The following is a 26,936-nucleotide window of genomic DNA, read 5'->3' as shown; positions in this document are numbered from 1 at the left end:
GTTTTGCTATCTGGCTCAAAACACAAACAAACTACTTTCAAAACCACCTCCTTGAAGATGATTTTCCTTTACTTACCTACCAAAACCTGAGCTCAGGGTTCTGTGGTTTCCCTTGTAAGAGTTGATTACGCCATTAAACTACATCATCAACTGTCGCAGGAGAAACACTGAGCCATGAACTTGGGTCCTAGCAGGTACAAAGCCTTTAATTTCACCTTGGAAAAAAATAAGATATTTTTGATCACCCAGTTTTTAAGATTTGACTTTGGATGGGTTTTATGGGGTTGTGTTTAGGAATTTTTTAATCCATGCACGTGAGAGTACAGAATGAAGCAGAAAAAAGAGACAAACCACCAGACTCTTGTGATGTGTTTTAATGGTTTCTTTGTCAAATTTTGTCTCTTTGGAAGGACCTGAATCGTGGCAGAGGGGACACAGCAATCGCTACAGCTGATTAGGTCTCAGTAGTGTTATAATCTGTAAATTTGGGTCAGTTGATAAATACAAAAAGTACTTTATGTGCCTTCAAAAGATAACAGTGACAAAATTCTGGTCATACAGTTATTTAATCAGAACTTTTCTTTACCTCCTTTGGACTTAATGAAGTATTGAAGGTTCTTAGGAGTTTATTGTAACCAGTTTATGAAAGTAAGCTTTTTATTCAGTTTTAGACTGTCATCTAATAACTCACATTAAATTAGCTTACTGTCTGCACCCCATTTGCAAGCTGATTCTACAAAGAGCTGCTGCCTGAAATTCTTTTTGTAGGTTCAAGAAAGCAAGCTCTTTGATGGGACTGACCTCTTTCAAAAATTGTATTTATATTTGGCAAAGCTAATTAAGTAACAAAGTAGAAGAAACTGTTGATTAGCACTGCAGTACTACTGCAAAAAAAAAAATCTTATTTGCATTAATTTAAAAGATGAATTTATTTTAGCAATTATCTCCTTTTAAAAGTCTGTGAACGCTGGGTATTTACTTAACCTGCACAACTGCTCACAGAAGGGAAATGTTAATTTCAACTACATGAGGAAATGTAATTGTAAATGTGCATGCATCTGCTTCTGACTAAAACTTGTACCACTCTGTATGCAGTGCTTAGCTGTTTGTCTCTACAGAAAGTAGACACAAGTACTGGACATCTGGCTATGCTGTGCTAACAGTTAAATGCTAACAATTTAAGTGAACGTAGCTTATTACGACTGAGTTGCGGAACTAAACCTGAGTTTTGTCAGAATAATTGTCTTAATTCATAAGACACAAAGAAAGGGTGGATAAAAAGAAATTGGAACTTTATTTTTTCCTTGAAAGACTTTCAGTCCCAAATAACTCCAAAGTTTAAGTATGAAAATTCTGTCATGGAGCTCTGTCCGATGGTTGGTTTGCAGCACTGACCGTAGCTGCAATGAACAAAGGAGCACGAAGAGCAGGATATGTAAGGAAGCCATAAAGCGGAACTTACTCCCTCATCATAAAGCTCAAGGGAACCATCTCTCAATCGGGTGAGAAGCACCCCAGTTAAGGAAGACTTTTCTCAGTGGTGTTCCAGCCTGTTGCCCAGAATTGTGAGCCACTGTCCAGCAGTGGAGACTGGAAAAATTTGCATTGAAATCTTGTTTCTTAGCTGTGCTGTAATGTGGTCTCCTGAGCCAGACTCTATTTAGGGCTTAGAGATGAAAATGGGCTTATTCCAGTGCTTTGCTTGAAGGTGACAGTTGTCTTTGTGAGATGAGATTATTTGTGTGTATTTCATAAAGCCGCTCTGGGCAGAAGCTCGTGCAGCTTCCAGTGCTGTGGCAGGGCCCAGATCGTTACATTTAGCTTACTAATTGTTCTGTAATTATAAATGACTTGCTCGTTATTTGTACCAAGTATGTTCTTCTAGTCCGATGTTTTACGTATGCTGTACTTAACATGAAAGAGATATTTAAGAACGAGTTGTTCTGCTGCTTTTATGGCCTAATTAGTTTAGTAATGTGAACTACTTAATTTTATTTATAAACTAGAGAAGAGTGTTCATGAAGAAATAATTCCCTGGATAGCTTACGCTGCCAATTTCAATGTCCCTTTTAAATGTCTCTAAAGTTTGATCAAGCTTTAAATGTCTGTAAAGCTTGATCATTTATTATTGAAAAATCTGAGAACAGATCAATTTTAGGAGGTACCCTGTTTTGCTGTGTATATGAATTATACTTGTTAGCTAGACAGTGATGCACAGCTTCTGTGCTATTTAACATTTCAGTGTCCTTAAAGCTCAGATGCTATTAAGAGCTTTAATTTTTACTGAACTTATTGGCAATTTTTATGTTTACTAGTCCCTTGTAGAAATGGCAGGGTAGGCTCTCTTGGCCTCTTGTGAAGTGAAGGTTTCTCTAATATAGAAGCACATCTATGTAATGTACATATGCCTAAAAAACTAGTGGAAAATCTGGTCTAATAGAGGTTTTTTTCATCAGTTTAAGAGAATTGTAACATATTGCAGAAAACTGAAAGCCACTTTGAGTAGGGAAAATGTTTTGTGGATATTCTGTTATCAACACTCAAAAATATTTTCCAGTTATCTCATACTGACGTGCTGTAGATATATATAGGTAACGGAAGTAATACTCTTAAATCTTTATTGATCATTTGATGGCTCTTTATCTATCAGTCATGTATTTGTCAGTGGAACTTCACTGCTGAATACAAGTAGCTCTTCAGGGAATAAAATAAAATACCCCTAAAGTAATTTGGTGACAGATTGTCTCAAAAGGCTGCCTGAAAACACAGGGTGGTGGGTTTTTTGGGGTTTTGGGTTTTTTAATTTATTTTTTTTTAAAAGAGCTCCAAGCCTGCTTTTGGAACCATAAAATAGAATGTTTCACCCACATATAGATTTCCATTTGCAAACTTGATTGTAGGGCCAAATTACCTTACTTTTGCTTTCCAGAAATCCGTTTCACATGTACCAAGTTCATGTTTTCAACACATGCATAGAAATGCCTAGAAATTTTGCAGGCTATTGAATGTGCAAAGCATGACTTGCTGTAACAAATCCTTATTTTGAATATAAATGAAACCCAGATCTTATGTCTAGAATTCAAATTTCTTTGTCAAAACTGATACCAAGAAGACTAAGACGTTCAATTAAGTGTCCAACTATATGCAGTGTACTGTACTTAGTGAGTAAAAATGACAACATGAACTGTGCCAACATAATGTACCGTTTCCATTATGTGTTAACTGAAGTATCTGCACAGATGTAAAGTTCAAATAACTTTACCTCTTTAGTACATTTGGGTAATGAACAGCTAGAACATGTTTTATAGTTAGTCATGATAATAACATATTCAGTCCATTAAACTAGCCTTCAAGGTAGAGAAGGTACAAAAAGGATTATCACATTCATTAAGTGCTGCTCTAAAATGTACAAAGCTTATTATTTTATCTCCACTGGCATATTATTTAACAAACAGTACAGGTATTCAAGAAACTTGTCTTAAGACGTCTGCAAATTAAGGTTATTTTTGTATGTCTCTTAAGTCCACTAGCTCAAACTAAAGATACCTGTTTCTCAATATCAAATGCTCCTTAAAAGTAATGCTGCACTACTATCACCAATAGATATTAAGCCTTATTCCTAGTTGTGTCTGAGGTGCTATTTAATTCCTCTCTATATTTGTGAGCTTGCTTTTTTAGGTGTACCAAATTCAGCAATCTCTCTAGAATGGGCAATTAGTTGTTGGGCTGGGAGTGGTGTTTTAAATTTTATGGGTTTTTTATTTGAGGAAAATTATATTTCCTTCTGTTGCTGTCCTTTACAGTGCCATGACCACAGAACTGTCTGTGCAGAAAGACTGTCAGACAAGCTGTCCGCCGCGTACCTTTTCCAGCAGCGCTCGGAGTTTCTTGTCCTATAGGCCTGTCCAGGTAGGACCAACTCTAGAGACATAAAACCACTGACTGCAGTTGCTCTCATCTTTTCACCCATTGAAGCCAATTCTATTGGACATAGAGAAGAAGCTGCTTTTCCTTCCATTTTTTCCCCTCTTCCCCAAGTAACCCTGAGTAAAAAATTATGTTTGGCTGGGGTTTTTTTTGACAGTCCATAAAACACCCCTCAATTTGTGAAATGTTAAATAGGAAGGAATGAACTGGCTTTTTAAGGAATTGTCTAAAGCCTGTGGGAGGATTAGGAATTGCATACTTCTGTAGGTTGTCTGGAGTGCACACTTCTTCATCGTATAATCCTTCAGGGTCCAACAAGGTACCTGTGAACAGAAAGGGAGATGTGACTGTCACAGCATACCTCCTGTGATGTGTCTCTCGGGAGGCTTCTGGAGGCACAGGTGTGTGAGGACAGCATCTGTGTGGAAGAGGGGCAACTGCTCTGACTGAGCGCTTTTTGTTCACTTCTCCTCTGCCCACACCTCCCTACTGCCTGCCACTTCTCAAAATGCTGCTTTGGCCCCTCCTGTTTCTCAGCCCCGATGTCTCTGATTTTCCTGTTTTTCTGCTACAACTGAGTAAAGACACACTATTAAACAGTTCCACGTTCTTACATTCAGTATCTTCACAGTTATATAATTGCTCTTCTAGAGAAAGTCTAATTCCTGACCTAAAACTTCAAGTTCAACTGAGTTTCACCAGGTATTAATATCGCAGAGTTCCATGAAATCTTTTGTAAGATGAACCCTACAAGTTTGTAGTGTTGTTGAATTGCTTTGTTACATCCTTGCTTACAGTATTTATAGAAAACCGAATGGAACATTTGAATCAAAAGCTGCAGGCAGAAAGTACAGAAACAATAGTTTGGCTTACCTCCCAAAGTAATCTAGAGATTGTTGTAAAAGTAGAATAGGTACGGGAAGGCACTCAAGTAGCTTGAGGCATAAGTTCTAGAATGTGGACTGAAGTTTGAGATCTCAGTTTGATTCTTAATTATAATTCAACAAGACAGTGTTAAGGTTTATAAAATAAGTGTTACAGAAATAGCCCATGTAAATATTTGGTCTCTACCAAATTCTTACTTAGCTAGTTATTCTTAGCAAATTCTTAGTTACCTGAACTACCTGCTGCTTATAGATGTCGTGTGAGTGCCACAGAAGTAAATGTTCATACACTGACAGCTAGGGAAGGTCTTACCAATTGCCCATGGTTTATCCTCCCCAGGACCAATTCGACACGGGTCTTTGTAGTGTGTAAACAGAGAATGCTGTTGCTCCAGCTTGTCCTCTGCAGGGAAAGATCAAACCCAAGAAAAGGCACATCAGCTATGTGTGGTGAACCTGTGGACAGTTGTGTGTTCTGCCACAACAGGAAAGGCAAGTCCTCCTTCATACTCAGTATACCGTTAATAGGGTGGATTTGAATCTGTTCAGTAGTAGCTTTACTGCACAGCCATATCTTGTCTTGATTACAAATTCCAAAAAATGCTTGCTAATAACAATGTTTCCCTGCAAAGTCTTTCTATGAAAGACATTTTTGATAGTTTCTATCTGTAAACTTAAGTTTTTTCAACATACTTCCTTACCCTGCCATTGACGCTGCATTGCTTACACCAGTACAAAATTTATGTTGAGATAGATGAGACAATGGAGAATTGGACTGACTTCACAATGTAAAAGGCTGTTTGTGGGTGTATACATACATCTTGGTAAGTCTGAAAATAGAAGCTGGTACTTTACTTGCTTCAGAAGAATTCACTGAATGTTTTCCAAGCTATAATAGATAAGAGAAAGGATAGGCAACTGATAATTTGTTTGGGACATTATCTAAAGCATCAAGACCATCCTAAACATAATCAGCATCACCTATCTGAGATAGATTAAAATTTTGTTGTGATTAATTTGCAAGTGATGAGCCAAACTTTACCCATCTGACTAGAAGACTTTTTATCTTATGCTGAAAGGTTTAAAAACATAATAGACTTTTATGCAAGTCAGTCCAAAGCAACCCGACAGTAACTTTCTAATAATGTTCCCACAGAGTGTGGATTCACTGTATGAATGTTGTCATAATGTTCTGTAAAGCTGGGGGGGAGAACTGAGTTGCAGAAAATTTGTCATAAGCATTAAGGTAGCTCGTGGACCTGGAGATCTTTGAAAACTGTACTGTCAATACATCTAAGAATAGAAGCTTGATATTCATTGAAACATTAATTACTTGCCGTATCAGTCCGTGGAGTGGGAAAGAATACAGAAAATCATACACAGAATTACAAGAAGCTGATTATTGTTTTCTAAAAAAATTAATCTCAAAATGTTCAATTTTCTGTAATGCTAACAAATGTCCCTAAAACAATGAGTAATGTAAAAATGGAGAAGAAAACTTTAAAACATTGCATTAGTCTTGCTTAGTGAATAAGGAAAGAAAGCAATCTAAAAATAACAAATGAAATAGCTTAATTTCAGTTTCCAGGCTTGAGTGAATTTTAATGGGGAGGGGGATGTAAATAAGCTACACAGATAGCAAAATTGGTTTTTTATAACGTACTTTTCAGTCCTCTTTAGCAGTGGCTGCAATATTTGCAATTATTGCAGTTTTCTTACTTTTGCTTTAAAAAGACATTTTTAAAGCTTTAAAACAACAGCATTAATTATACTCTGTACTTGTCTGAGACCTTGGTTAGTGTGCCAGAACTTCTCAGGTAGATAATACTGACCATATGTTCTGCCTCACAGCTTCACTCCCGTCTGCGTGCCTCATGTGGCACAATCCCACTTGCTTTCCATTTGCTATCTGACTATCATATCCTTTGGTATGCAGCAGATTGTTTATTTCCTTGATGGACATCTTTGCCTCCAGGCCACTTCATCAATCCAACAGTATTGCAAGTGAAACAGTCAAATCACAGCAAATGTGTCCATTTCTATCCTGCAGCTTCTGTCTCCCTCATCGGGACTGTTGCAGTTGCCTCCTCAGCCTGCCTGTGTAGCAGCTTGGCTAGCTGAAGACCAGTTCCTGACCACGTTTCTTCCTTCCTTCCCTAAAAATGCACTACCACTGCTACCATTATATTTCATCCTAATAGGTGTTTGTTTAACTACAGTATTCTGTAGCCATTACCACTTACTATTTACCTCCATCCACAGTGCATAATGGATTCTTCTACCAGTCAGAGCACTTGCCAGTACCTTCTCTGACAATTCTGAGTTTCCTTAGGATCATATACTTGTGACTGATTTACCTTCTGTACATACAAGCTAGAAACAAACAACAGAAGGGCTGTGCTTTGGGTTGATGGTCTTTTTCTACCCAATTAAATGTTTCTTCATCTTTGCTGAAATCTTCCATTACAAGGGTCTGATACAAATCATGAGATTAAAGAATACTAGTTATTTTTGAGATCAGACAATGTTTGCTTTTTGTTTCTTAATTATTTTTTTTTGGTACAGTTGTTGCCCTCAGCCTCAGTTATGTAGGCTTCTTATGAGGACTACAGAACTCACACTAGATGCCGTTCACAAATTCACCTGTTAATCCACAAACTCTGGTCTGAATTGCTGAATCCCACAGCCAGAGCTCACCTGCACACTGCACATCTCCCTGATAACAGCACAGACAAAATCCCTCTGATGACACCTCTCACTGTACCTGCCTTGTGCTGCTCCTCCTACCTCAGTACTTCAGTTTTGGCCAGTCACGCAAAAGGCCTTTCAGCCATCAGCTGTGCGGCAGGCTGGCTGCTGTGCACCACTGATCCATTTGCCAGCTCCAAACCAGCAGAGTCAATTGCTATCACATAAAGGCAGCAAGGAGCTCAGCTGGGTGCCCTGAGCTGTACTGAGCAGGAAGGTAGAGTGGATACACAAACACAATGCTCTGCACGCTGTGTTGGCAATTTAACTCTTAACAGAGCATAATGTTTATGTTCTGTGTGAACTCGCCACCCATTAATTATGGTTTTGTGGAGTTCTTTTTCTAGTACCCTCAGCATCCAAATATAGACAAAAAATATTAAAAATTTATTAAAATAAAAAAACCCAGAACTACACAGCGTCAGTTAACTTTTTCCAAGACTGACTCAGCAATGTCTAGTTGTCTCTGCAGCATTAATCTCCTATGCCTGTGTATATGCACTATCAAATTATTTTTAACTGCATGAATTTACTATGTTTTCCCCACAAAAATCTCATAACATATATGTCTTTCATTAGTAACTAAAATTCTAGGACAGTAGGTGTCTACCTAATTCAATAAAACTAAACCACTAGATCAGTCCTCATTATTGCTACTCCAAGTCACAAATTATTGCCCTTCGTGCCTTGAAAAACATCATGCTTAATAACTCAGCGGAGCTCGTAAGTGTGAGCCACTCTCCCTGGCTCATCTCAAGGCTGGTACTTTTTTTAGAAGTATCTGTAGCAATTAGATTTTTCCTTGCAAAAGCCAGTCACAACTTAGTATACTGCCATAACCCACAGGAATCAAGAACTTTCCTATGCCTTTTTGGAATAGGTAGACATGAGGAGAAGAAAACCCTTGTCTTACCAGAGGAGCAGTTATCGAAGTTGAGATCTCCACAGATTACATCAAATGCCACCAGCTCCTCTGGATTGGCTGTACTGGAGGAGGAGGTAGATTTTCTGAATTCAGACAGCCAATCTTGAAGCATATCCAGTTGCTCACATCGAACAGTAGTATCTCCTGTAGCAAACAACCAACCAATGAAAACAAGAAACAAGACCTCCTTTTAGCATGTTACGCAGCCACACATTTGTTGCTAAGCTATTGTTAGGCAACTTGAGAAAAAGGGTGCAAGATAAAAAATGGCATTGCTAATAGTATGCTCAGTACATAGTGCTCAGCCTATTGTGAAGTTCATTAGTAACCACGCTTTTTGTTGTTTAAATCTCTCTTTCTGGAATCAATTGTACTAGAAAACAAAGTGCATCTGTGCTGCAGACAACCGGTCAAAATAACGTTTCTAGCCACAGAAGGAGGATGATCTGATGCGCTAATGTTTGAAGTGGGGTAAACCACTTGATTTTTCTTTGCTTCGCTAATTTTTAAAAGTGAAAAATTTAACTTTCAATTGGTTATTAGTAACTATATATCAATGGTAAATTCAACTCACTCATAACTGTAGCAGTCCATCCGAGGAAGGGTTCTATTTGTATTCAAGTAAGAATGCCTAAACTAGAAGTATTTTTTTTGTATTTTTAAAGGTATGTGTAGATACAGGTTTGGGCAGGCAGTACTGCCCAAATAAAGAACCAGATCCTTTTCCCCAGTTGCAGGGAAGTTACACCAGGCCACATGTGCTGAGGATGTGCCCCCATTTTATAGGAGTGATGTGAAAGGGTTGAGATTGATTGGTTGCCAAATATTTTTGTTTGTGAAACCATGTGACACACAATCCAGCTCTTTAATTATAGCAACTAACCACACTTAATTTCAAACACATTATGTGACATGAGGTCTAAGAAAAAATTAATTACTAGCCCTCTTAAAATGATTACAGGAAAAGATTGATGTGAGGAAAGGAGCAGAAAGAGACACATTCTAGAAATAATTGTTTACCATATTGTCTTTCCTTTCTTTTTCTTTTGTTTTCACTGTACCTATAGTTAACAGTTATAATTTTGCTTGTTTCAGACTTGAAATGTCAAGTCAGAACATTATTTTCTTGAAAGTAAAAGATTTGTTTTCAACTGCCACAATCAGAAGGAAAAGCAGCAAACCCAGAATGACTTATCCTGACTACAATTTTATTTTAACCTAATTTACTACTTTGTGCTAGCTATTAAAAAGGTGTAAAATACAATTAGAAATGTCAGTTCTGTGTACGTCCAAAGCTGCTGTCAGGGGCCACTATGGAGTTGGTGAATATATAAGTCTGCATCCTCACAGCTTGTTACTCACTCGTCTCAACTGCAGCTGTCCCCAGCACTCTATAGACTTTCAAAACATGAACTCGGCAGCACGCTGGAACTGTGTTAGCATATGGACCAACTTCAGGCCTTAGGACTTCACTTTCCTACCACTGTCAAACTGTGAGGGGTTGGATTTTCAAGAACATCTCAGAAGGGCTAGGAGTGCGGGGGTTAAAACAACAGTTACATACAAACTGAATCAGAAATGTTCAACCACGCATGACTTGATACAATCCTAAATAATTAAAAAAATATTAAAAAGAACATAGCCAGGGAAAGAAAGAACTCTAAGTAGGTTCTGACGCTGACTTGTCTCTTCAAACTGGTAATTCCAACAGCAAATAATCTGGTTTTTTTCTTCCATTCATGTTATTCTCAACAAATCTTCACCTGTTGGGCTATAATACTAAAGTAGGTACAAGTGCTTCCTGATCTATTCCCTAACCTGCAGCTTCTAGTACTTACTTCTCCCTCAAGTTCACACAGTATCCTAATCACACAGCTTGACACAAATCCAGAGCAATGTATTCTTGGGAAAGCCCCTTGCTACAACAGCACAAGAAAGCCCTACAGTGAAGACGTAGCTAGACAAAAGCACAAGAAATAGGTCACGTGGAACTAATACAGCCTGGAGCAGGTGACACTAACCACAAAAGGTGTGCGTGACTAACATATACATTCTGATGAACTAAAGATACAGACAAAATTACAGATTCACAGCAAGCATGAGCTTGAAGGGGACCTCTGGAGATCATCTAGTCCAAACCCTCCGTTCAAGTGGGGTCAACTACAGCAGGCTGCTCAGGCCCATGTCGAGTCAGGCTTTGAATACCTCTGTGGTTGGAGAGTCCATAACCTCTGGATAACCTGTTCCAGTGCTTGGTCACCCTTGCAATAAAAAAACATTTTCCTTTGTCCATACAGCATTTCTTGCATTTCAGTTTGAGCCCATTGCCTCTCCTCCTGTCACTGGGCCCTACTGAGGAGCGTCTGCCACTATCTTCCTTACACTCTCCCATCAGGTATTTTAAACACTTCGGTGAGATCCTTCCTGTAGCTGAACAGGCCGAGCTTTCTCATTCCTGGTGAAGCTTATTCAAATTCAGGACCTGTCCTTCTTTTGCAGCATCTGAATCTTTCTATCTCCTAAGGCCAGTATTTTCTTCTGGCCTGCCTTTTTTTCCTCATAACATAACTATTAAGCATGGTACTTGTTGACAGGAATGCAGTAACGTCTTGCTCCCCACAAAGTCCCGATTACATAAATTGCTTAACTTCTAAGACCAGCTTTTATATCCCTGAACTGTCCAGGTGGTTTTGCATTTTCTGTGACTTATCCATCTAGCATGGCTTCACTAGGATGAGTGATAAACTAACGCAGCCATTACCATACAGGCATAAAACTCAGGCAGCAACCCGTCACAGACCAGCGTGAAGAATGTGACAAACCCACTTAACTGAAACACACAAAGCTGAAATTCTCCAAAACAGAAAACTCTTGAGAAAAACAAAATACAGACAGGCAAAAACATTTTAGGAGGATATTGTGAAAGGTGTCTGGTAACATGCATTGCTATTATTAGAAGAGCATTAACTACATAGTGAGGTACATCTCCCTGGGTAAGAATGCTGAGCCTTTGGAGCAGCACTAGAGAGCAGATAACCTCAGGGCTCTACAGAAAAATAGCCTTGGAAGTCTAGGAACAGATGACTTTCATTTCTTTTTAGAAAAGCATAGAACTTGTGATAGTCTGGCATCTCTGATTATCCCCACTAGAGGTCACAGAAGTAATTGCACTTTAGTACACTACCTGGAGCATGTGCAATGAAGTGAGCTACATTTCCATGACAAAAGATGGGATCCTCTAATGCGACTTGAACGTAACTGTTTCTGAGATTCATATTAAACTAACGGTGTCCAGCTTACTGCAGCTACACAGCAGGTACTGCATGTATCTGTATACAAAAGTCACTAGTGAGACTCAGTCTGACCAGCTCCCAATGATCAATAGCTTTGGAGCTGAAGAATGAAGATAACTAATCAGACATGTGAGGAGAAGCCAAACCTGTATCCAGAACAATCAGGGGAGCAGACATTTCATAAACTGCTGCTGAGGTGAAACAGCATCAATAAATACTAACAGAAGAGAACTAGGTAGTAACTCCCAACACTAACATTCAACTTCTCTGTCTTCCAGCCTTCAGCTCTAATTACGTCCAGATAGAATCACTAATCTGATTGACTGCCACCAGTGATTAACCAGAGAATACAGATTTGTACTAATTGCTCTACACTGTTTTCCTCAGTAACTGGCCTGGAAAAATGCAAATAATTGTGTTGTGACTGGTTCCTGCAGTCAGCCTTTCTGAATTCTTCGCAAGTTCTCTTCATCTTCAAATTTTGTGGAAGTATGAAAGGGTAGTGTGGGAAACTTCAGCCACCATAAATAAATACTTCACCTTTGTTCATTATGGGATAATCATATTTGCACTTTCCATTTACTTTTGAAATGCTTAAGTGAAATCCTGGCTTTAGTTAGGGCTGCAGGTAGGTACTATATGCTGAGGAGGACTGTTTTGTCCTGCTCTCAAAGACGTTAGGAGCACTGTGGTGGCTGAACAAAGCAGCTGACAGGCCTAATCAGATGAAAGCTCCAGTGGAGGTTTTTAAAACCAGCACTGATAAGTGCTATGGGATATATTGGCAGGGAACCTGGCACAACTGAGAGGAGGGGGCAAGGGCAGGCTGCCACAGTATGGATATGTGCCAGCTTTGCTATTTCAGAAACATCTGGGGAATCACTGCCTAAGGATGTTTAGCTCTGAGGTTACTCCTGATTGCACAGTCAGAATTCTAAACCTTGAGGGATCTCTGAGTCCTGAGCTGAGTTCTGCTTGAGCTGTGTGTAGGTTTGCAGAGCCTGAAACTAGAGAAGCACAAGTTGCCAGTTACTGTGAATGACCAGATTCACGCTGAACGCCAAACAGGGACGTGAACAAGGTTACCAGACAGCATCCAGCATGCTACATCAGCTGGACCTGGGCTGGAATAGCTTGAGGTTGACTCTGTTTTGATGGCTTGGTGGGGTGTCTGAAAGGCATGACTCAAAGGGACTTGGGAGGTGGGTGGATTCTAGGCAGCAAAACCTGTCCAGAACATTAATCACTGACTAATTGAAAGATGTAAAAGAACCATGTAAACTTAACAGCCCCTTGCAAAATAATTACATTCAAGTCTCATTAAAGGATCCCTTCATTTGTCACTGAAATGCAGCTATTTCCACAGTGGAAATAACGAGCTGCTTCATAGCACCATTCAGTAATAGCTAGAGAATTGAGAGGATAAACTAAATCTAATTCTAAAGTTTTATCGAAAAAGGTGAATATCAGGTCTGAAAAAACAGTAATTGCTCAGAACAGAGTTGAGCCAGCCCATTTCTTGAAAAAAAGCATTAGTAGTTCGTCCCTGACCATAAGCAGTTGGATCCCTTCATTTTATACTCATGTAAGTATCAGAACTGTCAAGTGTAAGTTTATGTATCCTAGAAAGGAAGCCAAATTGCACTCAGCCATGTATGACAAGATGATTTAAATGGCTAACCTTTTAAACAGTACTTGTTTTTATAGATACCACATCTTTACATCGTTGAAGCGTTTTTTGGATAATTTTTTAAATGCGTGAAATGTTATGAATCAGATGATACAAATCAGAAAGCACAGCTCTGCCAAACTTATGAACTTTAGTTTTCCATTTCATTACATAAACTAATATGATATATCAAAGGACAGTTAGACTCTTAAATCATTGTCTGCTCTATTTGAATGTAGTTTGAACCAGATAAGCCTAAAAACACGAAGCAAGAACATAAGTAGGAAAATGAAAGGTTGTGTTTTACCCTTGAAGAAGCTTTAGGCTGACTTTGAAAATAGAACATTACTTCCCCATTATTCTCCCCCCTCCCCCTCTCCCTCTTTAATATTTTAGGGACTTCACAATGTGGTTATCAAAGACCAACTGAGAATACATGGCTAGGGTAGCAAAAAGGAACGGGACTGGAAATGGAGGTTTATAACCTAAACTAGAACGGCAACAAATCTCAGCTCCACAAAGCAATCTCACAGTACATTACCATAATTCCAGAGTTAAAAATAGAAAACCAGAGAAGGATGTTACATTGTTAAAACCTAGCTGAAAAATTAATGAATCTTCTTTAGAACTATCCAGTCTCTCTAATGTACTTCAGGGACTGGCAGTTTTGTTCCCAAGTCTGTCTCTCTGCGACTGAAGCACTGACAAAGTAGAATGAATGCTAGCTGCCTGGCTGGGTTAACCTAGACATGCTGTAGCGCAGAGGTTCAAAGTTCTACCATTTATAATACATTACTGTCTCGCCTCAGTCTGCAGCATACATGCTGTCTTCAGGCAGGCTAGGAAGGCTGCGTTGTGCTCTCCAGCTCTCAGCAGCACAAGAATTGCAGTTGCATCAAGTAAAACTAAAGATATCCACCCCCTCTGGCTAAATTAAATTCTGATCTTACACAAAGTAAAGGTTAGTAGATTTGGCTTTTATTTTATTGCTACACCTATTCTAAGTATAGAGCTGATAGCTTTGATGCAAAAGATAGGACATACACACAGAAAATTTTCCATAGAAATCTCCAAGAATTTCAAGTATTTGTCAGTTTTAACTGATGAGTGTTCAGGTGAACAGCTAAAATGGAGAAGCATCCTGAGTTCAAAATGTAAGCATCAGAACGCTAAAAGTGGAATAAAATGACCTGAAGTTACTCACTTCTTTCCCCTTGCTTTCTGTACTTGGGTTGTAAAATGGAGATCAGGCCACCCATCTACCTCAGCCTTGTTCTGAATATTAGTATTATAAGGAGAGCTGAATGTTGAGATACTATCATAAAAAAAGGTCATAAGATGGTTGAGGAGGAACAGGCTCCACCACAATGTGACAGAGCTACATGAAATTCCAGTCTGGTTATGGGAAGCAGTAGAGTCCATGCCTCTCTTGGACACAGAAATCTGCTATTAAAGAACATCTCATTCTTTTTTAAGATAATTTAGTGAAAATTCCATAAAAAGCTTTCCACACCCTGCTAAGAGTTTTTGCATTTTATTTATCTTTAACAACTTTAGAAAATATTGTTTCATGAAACAAAGGGCACAGAGCATGCTCTGGCATGCTGTAGTAAATGTAATAGTGGTACTGCTTTTAAACATGACCAAAAGAATTTTTCAGTAAGTGTATTAATTTTCTAGCTATTTATGTATGAAATGCTCAGGTCAAGAACCAGAGAATTTGGGCTTATTTGAGCTGCTGACTTCTGAAGGAAAAACTGTCCCAACTTTTATCTTCTGATAATCCACCAGTTATGTACAAAGAAATTTAAGTTTATGTGCTGATATGGGTTGTTAAATACTGTTGAGTAATGAACATAGTAATGTATTTGCTAAAATAACAGTATTTGGTTTAGGGGGAGCAAGAGAAGAAACGCTCTAAAAGGATATTCTTTGTTTGTGTCCTGTAATATTTAATTACTCCGAGACTGAAAATGTGAAGGTTTGGCGATATACTTGTCTACCCTTCTTTCTTCACTATTTCACTGCTGTTTGCAATGCACGCTGCACTTTGTCACAAATACTGGAGGAGCAATGCTTTCTACTTTTGCACAAGAATACCACCACAGGCCTAGAAATAGTGAAAATTAGGACAGTACCTGCAATAGCTTGCAAGTGAGTGCAGGAAATGTATCCCACAATTCTTTGGTCCTGAGGTGTACTTCCCACTTGCACCTGGAAGGGAAGGAAGAAATGAAAAGGTGACTAATGGAAGAGCTCATGCAACTCCACTTCCAACCCGAGCTGTGCAGCCTCAGTACATGGTATTGGCCTTTTTCACACTTTACTCTTTACAGCCAGCTCCATTTTGAAAAAATGCACATGCATACAAAAAACCACCAGAGACACACTGGGGCTCACTGGGGTCCCATCTGCTGCTAGCACACTGGCTTCTTCCTGACCACCACTACTTCAATGTTTCAATGTTGATCTGCAGCACATGCAAAAATTTGACTTCCCTCTGCTTTTCGCAATCCCATTGGTTCTGTCCCAGCTGCGCTGGCACCCTTTTGCATTCCAGCTCTTGTTTATATGCAAGATTCAGACCCACCACCGAAGTGCCATGTAATACTATCAGCAGTCTCATGCTTGGTGTCTGTGTAAGACTAGCACGCAGAAGGAAAAAAAATGCCAAGGGAGTCTGGGGAAAAGGATGAAACATGAAATAAATACTGGGTTTGACCATGTTTTCTCCATTCCACAGCAACTTTTGGATTTTGATGGATTTTTTTTTTACATTCTTCTACAAAGGTGCTGGGGATTTTTGCTATGTCTCAGCAAAGTGTTTACATTCTTCAGCTCACAGCAGCAGCCCCCAGGTCTGTCAACCAGATGAAAACACAATGTGTGCCCCTGCTCTTTCACACAGAAGAGGCAGGGCTTCCAGGGAAGCTGGAACGTAGTATAATTCCTCATCTATATCATATGCGTGATCTTTTAAAAATGTATTTGCTGGTGGACACACAAGTAAATTAGAATCAAGTTCTGGTTTAGGTCTTCAACTCTATTGAAGGTTTAGTCAGTTCAGGACTTATAGCTGCAAATCAAAATTCCCAATGACCTGAGGATCAAGATTTGGATTGAGGCAAGAAACTAGTTCGAGCATATGGTTTTCCTGTTGGCGCTTAACATGGCAACACTGCATAGACTACTAAAGAAAATGCCCACCGAGGAAAGCTGTACTCAGGGCTCAGAAAACAAATACACAGATGACTCTCCTTCACAAGGCGAGACTCAAATTTCAGCTGATACCTCTAAATAAGAAGCAGAGCGCAATATTTCATACAAACACAATTTTGTCAGCTTGGTTGGTTTTCTTGTTTTTTAGCTATCCAAGAACCATCCAATTCATTTTATAACTGTAAAGTCAGCTTTGCAGTAAGTGAACTTAGAAGTCATTTGGACTCAACAATGCCTTGTCAACTTTCAGGTTTTGTTCCAGCTAGAAGAGCATGCAGTGAACAACTTGCATTATTCTGCCCTCAGTCTGTTCAGTCCTCCTTTAGACAATTTCCCAAACAGATATTGATGGTGTTCTTATTGCTGTTCCCATGCAGTTTAACCTGCTTCAGGGAGGGTGAAGGCAGAGGAAGACAAGGAAAACACACACAATCACTGGTGGATCACCCTAAGCCAGAGGATTCTCCTAAACTCACAAGATTGTAGCAGAGTCCCAAAGGATATCTGCTGGCAGGCTGTCAGTGACTACTGCAGAAGCTTTGCTATGCAGACCTTTTCCTTCCTCCCTCAGGCTACCTTGCTCTGAACAGATCACCATGTGATCGATTAGAAAAGATGAATTAGAGGAGCATTCTCTCCAACTTTTATGCAACGTATGCCATTCCAATAGAAAAGTGGGAAACCATTAGTTTCTATCCTCCACTATCAAGGGCAGGCAGGTGTATGAATTACATATTTTCTGAACTTAATAACTCAAAATCAGATTTTCTCTGAAAACTATATATTGTAAAGTCTCTACTAGTTTACAAATTTGGAGTCTCTCTTGCTGCAGAGAAAAAGCACGCGTCGTACATCTTTCAATGCCATCTACTGTAACCACACTGAAAAGAAAATACTGCATGTAAAGTTTTCTGCCTTACAGCAAGAACGTGTGGTTTATAATCCTCTTATTGACTAAAGCAGATGGAATCATTTTCAGTGTCTATCCAAAAAGCATAAGTGATTTAAGTCGAAAAGCTGAACACCCAAACATAAATTACAGTCGGTTGAAAAAAAGAAATCAACTGAAATTGGTTTTAGAATTTCCTGTGCAGCCTTAATGGAGTGCCTGACAAGGCCAGTACTCATCAACCAATTTATGCATAGAATAACAGTCATTTCTATTAATCATAAATAAATACGTATTGTATGGTGTCCCTGTGTGCACAGATCTATACTGAAATGGACTTGGGATCTTTTGCTCTCAAAGAATGACAAGAAATGGCCAAGAAGAACAAAAAACTGCCGCTCTATGGGGGTAGGTGACCGGGGTTGCCACCCCAGGGGACAGTGCCCCAGGGCTCTGTGCTAGGAACAGTGGCTGCTTTACACACAGTCCTAAGGGGAAAAGGAAAGGTGCTTTCATAAACGCTCTCCTAATTTTAAAAGAGCTCAAAAGCAAGCGCCGAAGACATTAGAATTTCCTTGGAAAGCGTGAGCATGGAAGTACATCCAAAGCAGCTCGTCTCCCACATTGCACATTTCCTCCAACTTTTTTGACTTTTGGGTTGTTGTTTTTTGGGGTTTTTTTTTGAGCAGCAGTATTGATGTAAACCACCAAGCAGAGTCACTTAGAGTATAATCATAATGGAGGCAAACATTTGTGACAACTACTAGGAGAGAAAATAAATATCCTTGCAGCTACCTAGTCAATTCCCAGCAACAGCAGAAGCACTAATATTTTAAATATGGTCTGAAATAAACCAGTAAGGAAAATCTGATTATTCGGTCTAATTTGGTGTTTCACAGATGGACACAAATCCCATCCACAGATGGGATGTACAGACAGGAAAACTACTTGACCTCTGGAATATTACAAGCCCTATAATTCTGCATAAAAACATTCCTTTGTGTGGCCAAATACCATGTCTACTTTTAGACTGTTCCATTTTCAAGGGTATATTATGTTGTGGTGACTCGGCCTGAGCAGCTACGTGGCAGTCCTGCAGGAAGGCAACACGGAACGTTCACTTCAGCCTGCAACGTGGATCTTGGCAGGAAGGTTCTACTTCCACCAAACCAAGTCAGCACTTCACAAATAGAACATAATTTTTGCTGCTTAATGCAGAATAAACTTCTAAATTCACATTTACAAAACAAAAAAAAAAAGCAAGCAAATTGCTGCAGAGTGGCTCCTTCACCATAAGCCTAACTTAGGTTCTCCTCAACTCTTCTACTTTAGTAGCTCTGTATCAGTAATACATTCATCAAATTACCCTGCTATAGGGAACTACCTTCAGATACTGCTTTCTAAAAAATCATTGTCTAGTCTTAGTCATGTCATGGACTCTTCTATGTCTATGGAAATTTATAGGAAGGTCATATCAAATATATTTTTAAGTTCCCAATATTTTAAAATATGATAATTATTACAAGGGAAAAAGTTTATGTGATATCCTGTTAAACTCTGATGTTACACAGAGGAAAAATTAAAACTGAGAAAACGTATTTGTGGTTTAACAAAGTGTCCCAATGATGTAACAGAAACAAATTAATATTTTTCAATATTATGCTGAAGTAGGCAAAATATATTCCAATTCTCAGTACATCTGCAAAGGTTAAGTAATCAAACTAGTCAAACCTTTGGAAGCTAGGAGTGGATTCTCACCCTGTTACACCACTGAACATTACATTTTCTTAGCTGTTGGGGGGCGCATAAAAAGCTCATTACAGATGAGAAAGCGACTTTTTTCCATAAAGGAGAAAGCGTACTGAGGTTGTGTTTGGAATTCAAAATGCCAATTTCTACTGCTACATATTTACATTTGTCCCCTGCCTGTAAATTAAATACGTAAGTGTAAAACTGACAGCTCTGAATTTTTATTTGCAGTCAGAGTGCTGCCTCTATCAAATACACAAAAAAGTACTTGACATCAAGTACTTCTTTTTATTAAAATATTTCATCTCTATGCCATAGCACATTAGTGCAATCTACTGGAGAGACCATGCTGATATTTTGCTGTACTGTGGCAAAACTCTGTATATTCCCATAATTGTGTATCAAAAGCTTGTCCTATATGGACTGAGGATTGTATGTCCTCCAATTAGACTGGTGTCAGGTAAGTTACAATGCTCATGAAAGAAATCAAGCCAACAAGGCTATGGCAGAAAGATTCTTGTTGACAAGAAAAAAACCCAACATAATGAATAGCAATAGTTGAAATTTTAGAGCTAGAGTGAAGGAAATAACTGTAAATTCAATCACATTACTTGCTATCAATCATGGGCATTTTCTGACATAACTAGAAAATCTTGTACATCTCATGTTTACCATACTCCAGTATAAGAAGTATACAAAGCTGCAAACATGACAAATATCTTGTCTTTAACAGTTTATATTTACACACAGCTGTCCCAGCAGTGCAAAACAGTTCTATTACATCTGGATGTCAAGAAAAGCATCAACAGATACTTAAACAAAAAACAGGGAAATGCTACCTAAATACCAGGGAGATTTCAATACCAGCTTAAAAACCAGCTTGAAACATGTCATCACTGTGTTAATAAATCATCGGCTACTTGGAAGGAAATATTCTTTAATGCTTAAAAATTTGGGCCATGCCACACATGAGAAATCTCTCTTGATTAAAAGAATCAAACTAGGTTCTCAAGCACTGACCAGTAATGTGTAGACAAAAACAAAAGGTTTGTTGAGAGGGGAACTTAACCTTCAGTGACATTGTCTAGAAGCTTCCCATTGCCAGGAGGCGCCATTCAAAAAAATCCTAAATAAAGTAGACAGGTTCTTAAAAGTGTACCCTCCGATGTGAAGGGTTTATAGTCATACATACATTCCCTTCATGGGAAGCAAATCCAGATGCACAAACCAGAAGAGAGCTAAAATTTTCTTGTACTCCTGGAAAAAAGAGTTCCACGGAGTTTATCACCCTACAATCTACACACGGCCAATAAGGCCAAAGCTGGGAAAAGTAAATAATCTGACTGCAGCATTAAGACTCCTTCAGGGAAATGGGATGCTACACAGATTAGCTCTAGCTTCAGCCGTTATAGTTTAATTGCATCTTGGACTGTAATGAGCAAAACAATTCATTTCATTAGTTGACCATGAAGGTGGAGATTTTGCTGTTGGAATAGATGTAAACTGTAGTACTGATTCCTGCATTATTCTTTTGAAGAGGGTATGTCTCCAAAGTAATAGACCTCTACAGCAAACGAATTTACAGTCATGACAAGAACCAAATTAATGATGATCCTATTAATAAAAACTAGCCAGGCTGAAAAGCACACCTGCATGCTCTGTGGAAAAAAAACCCTCTCTCTTTAGAAACAAAAGCATGAACACTGCATTTGTAAAGATCGTCATCCAAGCAGGGGCCTTGAGTTACTGTTTATCTTGGAAATAAAACACCCCAGACAGAGAATAAGAACAGGGCACAGAAACAGACTTTACAGGAGATGTGACAGTGACTTACTCCCACAGAAATATTCCTCTTACCATATGTAGTCAATATTGTTTAAGTTCAAGGGAAGCTCCATTAAAAATCCAGGAGCATGAGATTCAAGTGAATTACTGCAGATAAAACAACTGTTTATGCATCAGTAGCACTATCTCCACACACACTCGTGGCTCAGACTTCCCTGGTTTGATGCTCTGAGGCACGCTGGTAAAAGTACACTCTTTGTACCTCCCTATTTCAGCTACTGTGGGACTGTCGTTACAGACATCCTATGGACCTATAATGAGCAAAAATAGAGTGAGGAAAACAAATGAAAGAAATGGAAAATACAGTTTCTCTTTCTTTCCAGTACAACTATTCCATAATCTCCCAAATTGTATCAACCCCTTGTGGACATTTTTTTTCATTACAGCGGTTCCCCAGGACAAACAGGAGGGTCGGCACCAAGAAACTAACTGGAATAGCCAGACAAACTGTGTGCACAGTCTTCATTCCTGCTACTGTTAAGATGCCAAGGAAAACTTGCAACTACTCACATTCACAATTCAAACATTCCTGTCCCACAGAGATGACGTAGATTAGCGGTAAGATGTATTTTATTCCTGTACTTTGTGTTCTTTGTAGTAGTTTTTTGGTTAGTTTAGACATAGTGTAAAAAGATCTATCTTATTTTTAGTACACTGACAGCTCTGCCTTTTGCCTTCAGGGATACGTACCAGCTTCTGAAGAAGATGCATTAACTAAGTTACGAATTTATTATAATAAATATGTTATTAAAGCATCTTAAATAAAGAAGTTACAAATGTTACAACGGTCAGCTTAAAATTCTGTTTGGTGCTCTGCAATTCTTTCTAGCTACATTTGTACTTGATTATTTCAGAATCCTATTTTTCCCCACCTACCACATGACAACAATTACTGTTCCATGAACTCAGACAATTAGTTATTTGGCAAAGCTTCATTAAGCTTATATGTGAGGGAAAGTGGCTGTAAATTGGTGCCATGAACGAAGGGCTCTTCCACTTCTGAAGAGGATAAAGCCCACAACTCACATTCTCTCAAACCTGTATTTCACTGTGCACAACAGTTGTAATTTGTCCCCATTAATGATCGAGAAAAAGACTGTGATTAATAACGTTAATTACATCAAAGTGAAGGAACATGGTACAGCGCCATGGTAGGGTGTTTTTTTTTTCTTTTTTAAAAAAGTCTCAAGCAGTTTATTGGACTCTATCCAATTCCTGCATTAACATTTTATAGCAGTAACTGAACATGTGGAAAATGTTTAGGTTACCCTCCTGACTTAAATGGCACAGCTTTAGAGTTCTCTAAACAAATTCATGAACAGCACTAGACATTTCTTTTATACATCATGGGATAACTGTAGATACTGGACTACTGATCACGGACAAGAAAATCTAACCACTGAAATCTTGATATGATCTTTTACTGGAGTCAGAAAACAGCCATTCCCATTTTCTGTGTTATTCCTAGGTAAAAAAGCCTCCCCTCAATATGTTGTGCAGCTGTGTAGCAGAAGTTGCCCCTTCGCTCTCAGCCATGACACACACAAGTTGGCATGGGACAGTAAGGAGAGCTTAAGTTACCCAAGCAACATGTATCTACATCAGCAGTATCAAAAAGGAGAATCACAGAGGTTAATTCAGGGAACCCTCATTTTATCAGACAAAGCAGGCACCTCCAGAGTAGCAAAGAGTAAAAAACGGGCTTCAGAGCAGTTGTACAGTCAGAGCTACCACTCCTTCTACCATCTGTTACCACCATATCAGCTCTTCTGAAAACAAGTTAGCTTTGCACATAAGCAAAGGTTGCTAGGTTTCCTTTAAGCAATGAATAATAACATGTTATCCGCACAATTACTGTACTTCCTGAGAACAGCATTAATTTTCAGAGAATTTGAAAAGTAAATCTGTTAATAAGCTTAGGAATTAATATTAATTAAACACATGTTCTTTCAGAAATTTAGCAAAAACCACAAGACGTATTTTTTCCTTTTGCTTTTGTTAGAATACTATTAGCTGTTCAAACTACCCACCAGACTGCGGTTTTGCTTTTGCTGTGTGTTCACATACTGTGTTTTAAGCAAGCTTTCTTATTTTTGCTAAAATCTCTCTCTTGGCAGATGCCAAAACCCATAATAATCTTCTACTAAGAACGAAAGGAAGAACAGCCTTCTATACAGTATACTTCCACATATCCCAGTTTCGGTGGGAGGCAAACCACTCCAAAACTTCCTCAGTTAATAGCCATTTTGAGAATAACACCTCTTTCACTCACCTCCCTACCCCAAGTATGGCTTAGATTTACAGTTACAGCTATTACAACTTACGGATAAGAAAGAGGCAAAACTTGTCAGCAGAAGTGACAATTTTTATTGGATTGATAGAACTGGAAAAATTTGTATAAGCTCTCCAATTCAGTAATTCATCAGGTCAAGTTAAGGTTATTTTCTGGTTTTATTACACTAATGTCCAAAACTTACACAGCATCCCTGGAAGACAGTCTAACTAAGGCTACATACTAATCCCTCTATCTAAAGATGGATGTTGACATTTGGAAACCTTCTGGTAAATTACAAACAGGTGATGCATTACGCAATTTCTGCTCAGCACTCATTGATACCTCTTAAACATGGTTTGACTGCAAATCATCATCCAGTTTCTGAAAGGGACATGTATTTTAGAACTCCCTTTAAATTCATCAAAACCACTGTGAATTAAACTTATGTACATGTCAAACCAACAGCTGCAGAGTAACTGAGAACACTGCAATCTGCATCGCAGTATATACAGATACACACAAGCTCGCTTTTTAGTTAGAATCACCAGCACAGGGTAGCATCTGGGTCAGTCCCATTTCCCTCCTCTGTCTGTAGCAGAGCAGCAGCAAGAGACAAGTGGAGTTATAAAACCTACAAAGCAGACTAAAGGGTTCTTTTCTCAGGCATTTTAAATTAATGTGAAATGCAATGCTAGAACAGAGAGTTACGGCAGAGTCTCCCAAGGGCCCAGACTGTCAAAGTATAAAAATGGATTGGCTGATTTATATATTTGCTAACTACTTCTCTGAGTCTTTAACGGCAACTAGGAACAGTGGTTTAACACTTCAGACATGAAACTGTCACTTAGATGTAAGTGACATTTCCCCCCTTCTTACATATTTTTTTTGTGACCCTGTCCCTCTTACATCCCAAAGAGAACCCCAGATTGGAGGCAGAAGATCAAAGTGCTGAACATAAATTAGTCCTCCAGTTATGAAGAAAATGGGCTTTACACAGTAGTCCCTCGCAACTATGTCTCCCTCATGCCTTCATGGAGGCTGACCTGGAAAGCATCGGCCTATACCGATGGAAAAACCAGTCTGTAATCTGTCAGGAAAAGGCCAGCAGCAGCACCCCGCGTGGCAGACATCTTTAGGAAGAGAACTGACAAATTTCCTAGCAAAATTCCTTTGCGCAGTTCTCCAGATAGCTGTTAGGCAGCATGAAGTCAGTAGTATGAAAGAGCGTTAAAAGCCTCTGTGATTTACTTCCAGCTTCCTTCCTTGGTTGTGACACCCCCGGTGGTAAGCCACAATCAAATCACTTTACCTTCCTGTGCTTTAGTTTCTCCTTCTATTAAGCAGATATTGACCTTTCTTTATTATGCGCTGAGACATATGAATGAAAAGCAGTACATAAGAACTGATCGTTATTATAGCTACTAATAATAACCCTTGAGCTGTATAAGTCTCTCAAGTAAAATAATTCTGTATGACTAAGCAAATCTCTCAAATCCTTCCAAATCTCCACCTGAACTTTACAATGTAGATGGTGAAGGCAGGGCAGGGAAGAGGTGGGCAATGGAAAATCATTTCCTCTTCATTGGAAACAGAACCTATTCCAAAAGGAAAAAACGTGTGAAACACTTGGACCTTGGTAGCAGGGATCTGTTTAGTAACACAATGCCCCCAAGACAGTTTTGCCTTTTTGTTCAAAATAATTCAACCTTCATTAAATGTTTAGTTCTGAGACTTTCAATTTATCTTCCTAACATCTGTATTTGTAGTAAGGAGACCAACCATACTTATTAAATGAGAACCAGTTTCCTTCTCTGAATGTTCTTTAGAATTTGGATGTTGGGTCTTCCATGAGGTTTAGAAAGATTTGAATAAAGGCTTCATCCTCCTAATGAGTGGAAACATTAAGTGATTTTATCCATATTTTCAAAATACACAAATCTCCCCTCACTCACTTTTCACAGCTTTTTTTTTTCTTCAAACAACATACAAAGCAATTGCTCCTTTATTCAGAGCTGGAAGCTATGCAAGGGGAACAGTCTTTGTAAGTATACTTGCAAACCAAAACTAAATTGATGTCTTTTCTACTTCAGAAATGGGAACATTTCTGAATGTCCTCATTTTTCAATGAAGAACTGAAAAACACAGAGTTTGCACAGGGCAGAGAGACTTAACTGCATGCCACTACTGAATGGAAAGCAATTAGGAGACTCTTGTTCTGCACCGCTCTCTTACTGTCTTTGAAACCACACTGAGATAAACGCTAATGTAGGACTGGATACATAAAAAATATTGTAAGAGCCAGTAAAAGAAGTATCTATAAGCTGTCCATTTTGAATGGCAGAGCACTGGCTAGAATGACGCCTTCCAACCACAGTTACAATTCACTGGGATAGCGGCAAGGTAGCAAAGCGTAAGACCTCAGGACTTCTGAAGTTAATGGACTGCTTCTCACTGACGTCAAAAACAAGCCAGGCTTTTACTTACTGTAGCTTTTGTCTCCAGAGTCCACACACACTCAGTTGCTGATTAAACACTACATCAAGAAAAACAACCTTCAAACCTACTTTATTTCAAAGCTAAATTAAATAGTTCATTCCTACTTTTTTTTGTCAAAGAAAGAAATGACCAATAATCACTTAATGTACAATTAGGACAGGAAATCATTTTGTATCAGGATAGACTTAACTCAGAATGAAAAATATTTTAGGTATAAAGTACAGCATGTCAGAATGACACAGACATAAGGAAAAATGGTCTTTTAGCTGGGCCAGAATTCTGTCATATTTGAAAGAATGTAGTCATCTTTGAATCTTCATAATAATGGGTCCCTATTCCCTGCTCAACTGTAACATTACTTAACAACTTGAATCCATAATTAAGTTCATCATCCCAGTGGAATTTTGAAAACAGGCTTAATTTTCTGCAAGAGAAACGGAGACATTGCGGCCTGCTTTGACTCAGCAATGAGCAGCTGAAAGCAGATTGGTTTTAATCTGTTAATCCCTAATATATGCATATGTTGAAGTGTAGCCTTTATGACCCTGGTAGTATTTACGCTGCACGTGTATGTTCCTTTTTTGCATGCAGCACTTCATGATGAAAAAAATAAACTTTAGCTGTTTATAAACACATAAAAGACTACAGTATAGAAAGCTTAGACCCAATTTTTGGAAACCTGCATTCAGATATAGATAGGCTTTTGTCTATGTCAAATGTCTATGAAATACTGGAGTACTATCAGACTGCAAATTCTAATATTTGGGGAGTCTACACAAGACACAATACCAAAAGTTTTTGCTTCATTTACAAGTTACAAACAGTGGGTACAAAAAACCCCACTGATCCTTATTAACAATCCATATTTTTAATGGCTATTAATGGCTTTTGTTGAGAGCAAATGATTTTTTTTGAAAAATTAATTTTTTTGTTGAGAGCATATGCACTAGAAAGTACATATAATTTGAGCACCTAATATATTTTGCTAGCATTAGGAAAAAAAATCAGTTTTTAGTC

The 26,936-nt window shown here is 38.6% G+C and overlaps 1 protein-coding gene across 1 annotated transcript in view; it reads right to left on the bottom strand.

Moving 5' to 3' along the window:
* SMPD3 (sphingomyelin phosphodiesterase 3) overlaps window positions 1-26,936 on the bottom strand; it is a 116,322-nt gene that overhangs the window by 4,232 nt on the left and 85,154 nt on the right. Inside the window, exons 3-6 of the mRNA XM_074583203.1 lie at window positions 15,585-15,660; window positions 8,473-8,628; window positions 5,125-5,214; window positions 4,187-4,250 (exon numbers count right to left, since the gene is read on the bottom strand). Of these exons, the coding sequence (XP_074439304.1) occupies window positions 4,187-4,250; window positions 5,125-5,214; window positions 8,473-8,628; window positions 15,585-15,660 (386 nt within the window). The remainder of the gene's footprint in view (window positions 1-4,186; window positions 4,251-5,124; window positions 5,215-8,472; window positions 8,629-15,584; window positions 15,661-26,936) is intronic.

Source organism: Larus michahellis, chromosome 4 (genome assembly GCF_964199755.1).
Source record: "Larus michahellis chromosome 4, bLarMic1.1, whole genome shotgun sequence".
NCBI classification, from domain to species: domain Eukaryota; kingdom Metazoa; phylum Chordata; class Aves; order Charadriiformes; family Laridae; genus Larus; species Larus michahellis.
This window is presented reverse-complemented; position numbering and strand designations above follow the sequence as displayed.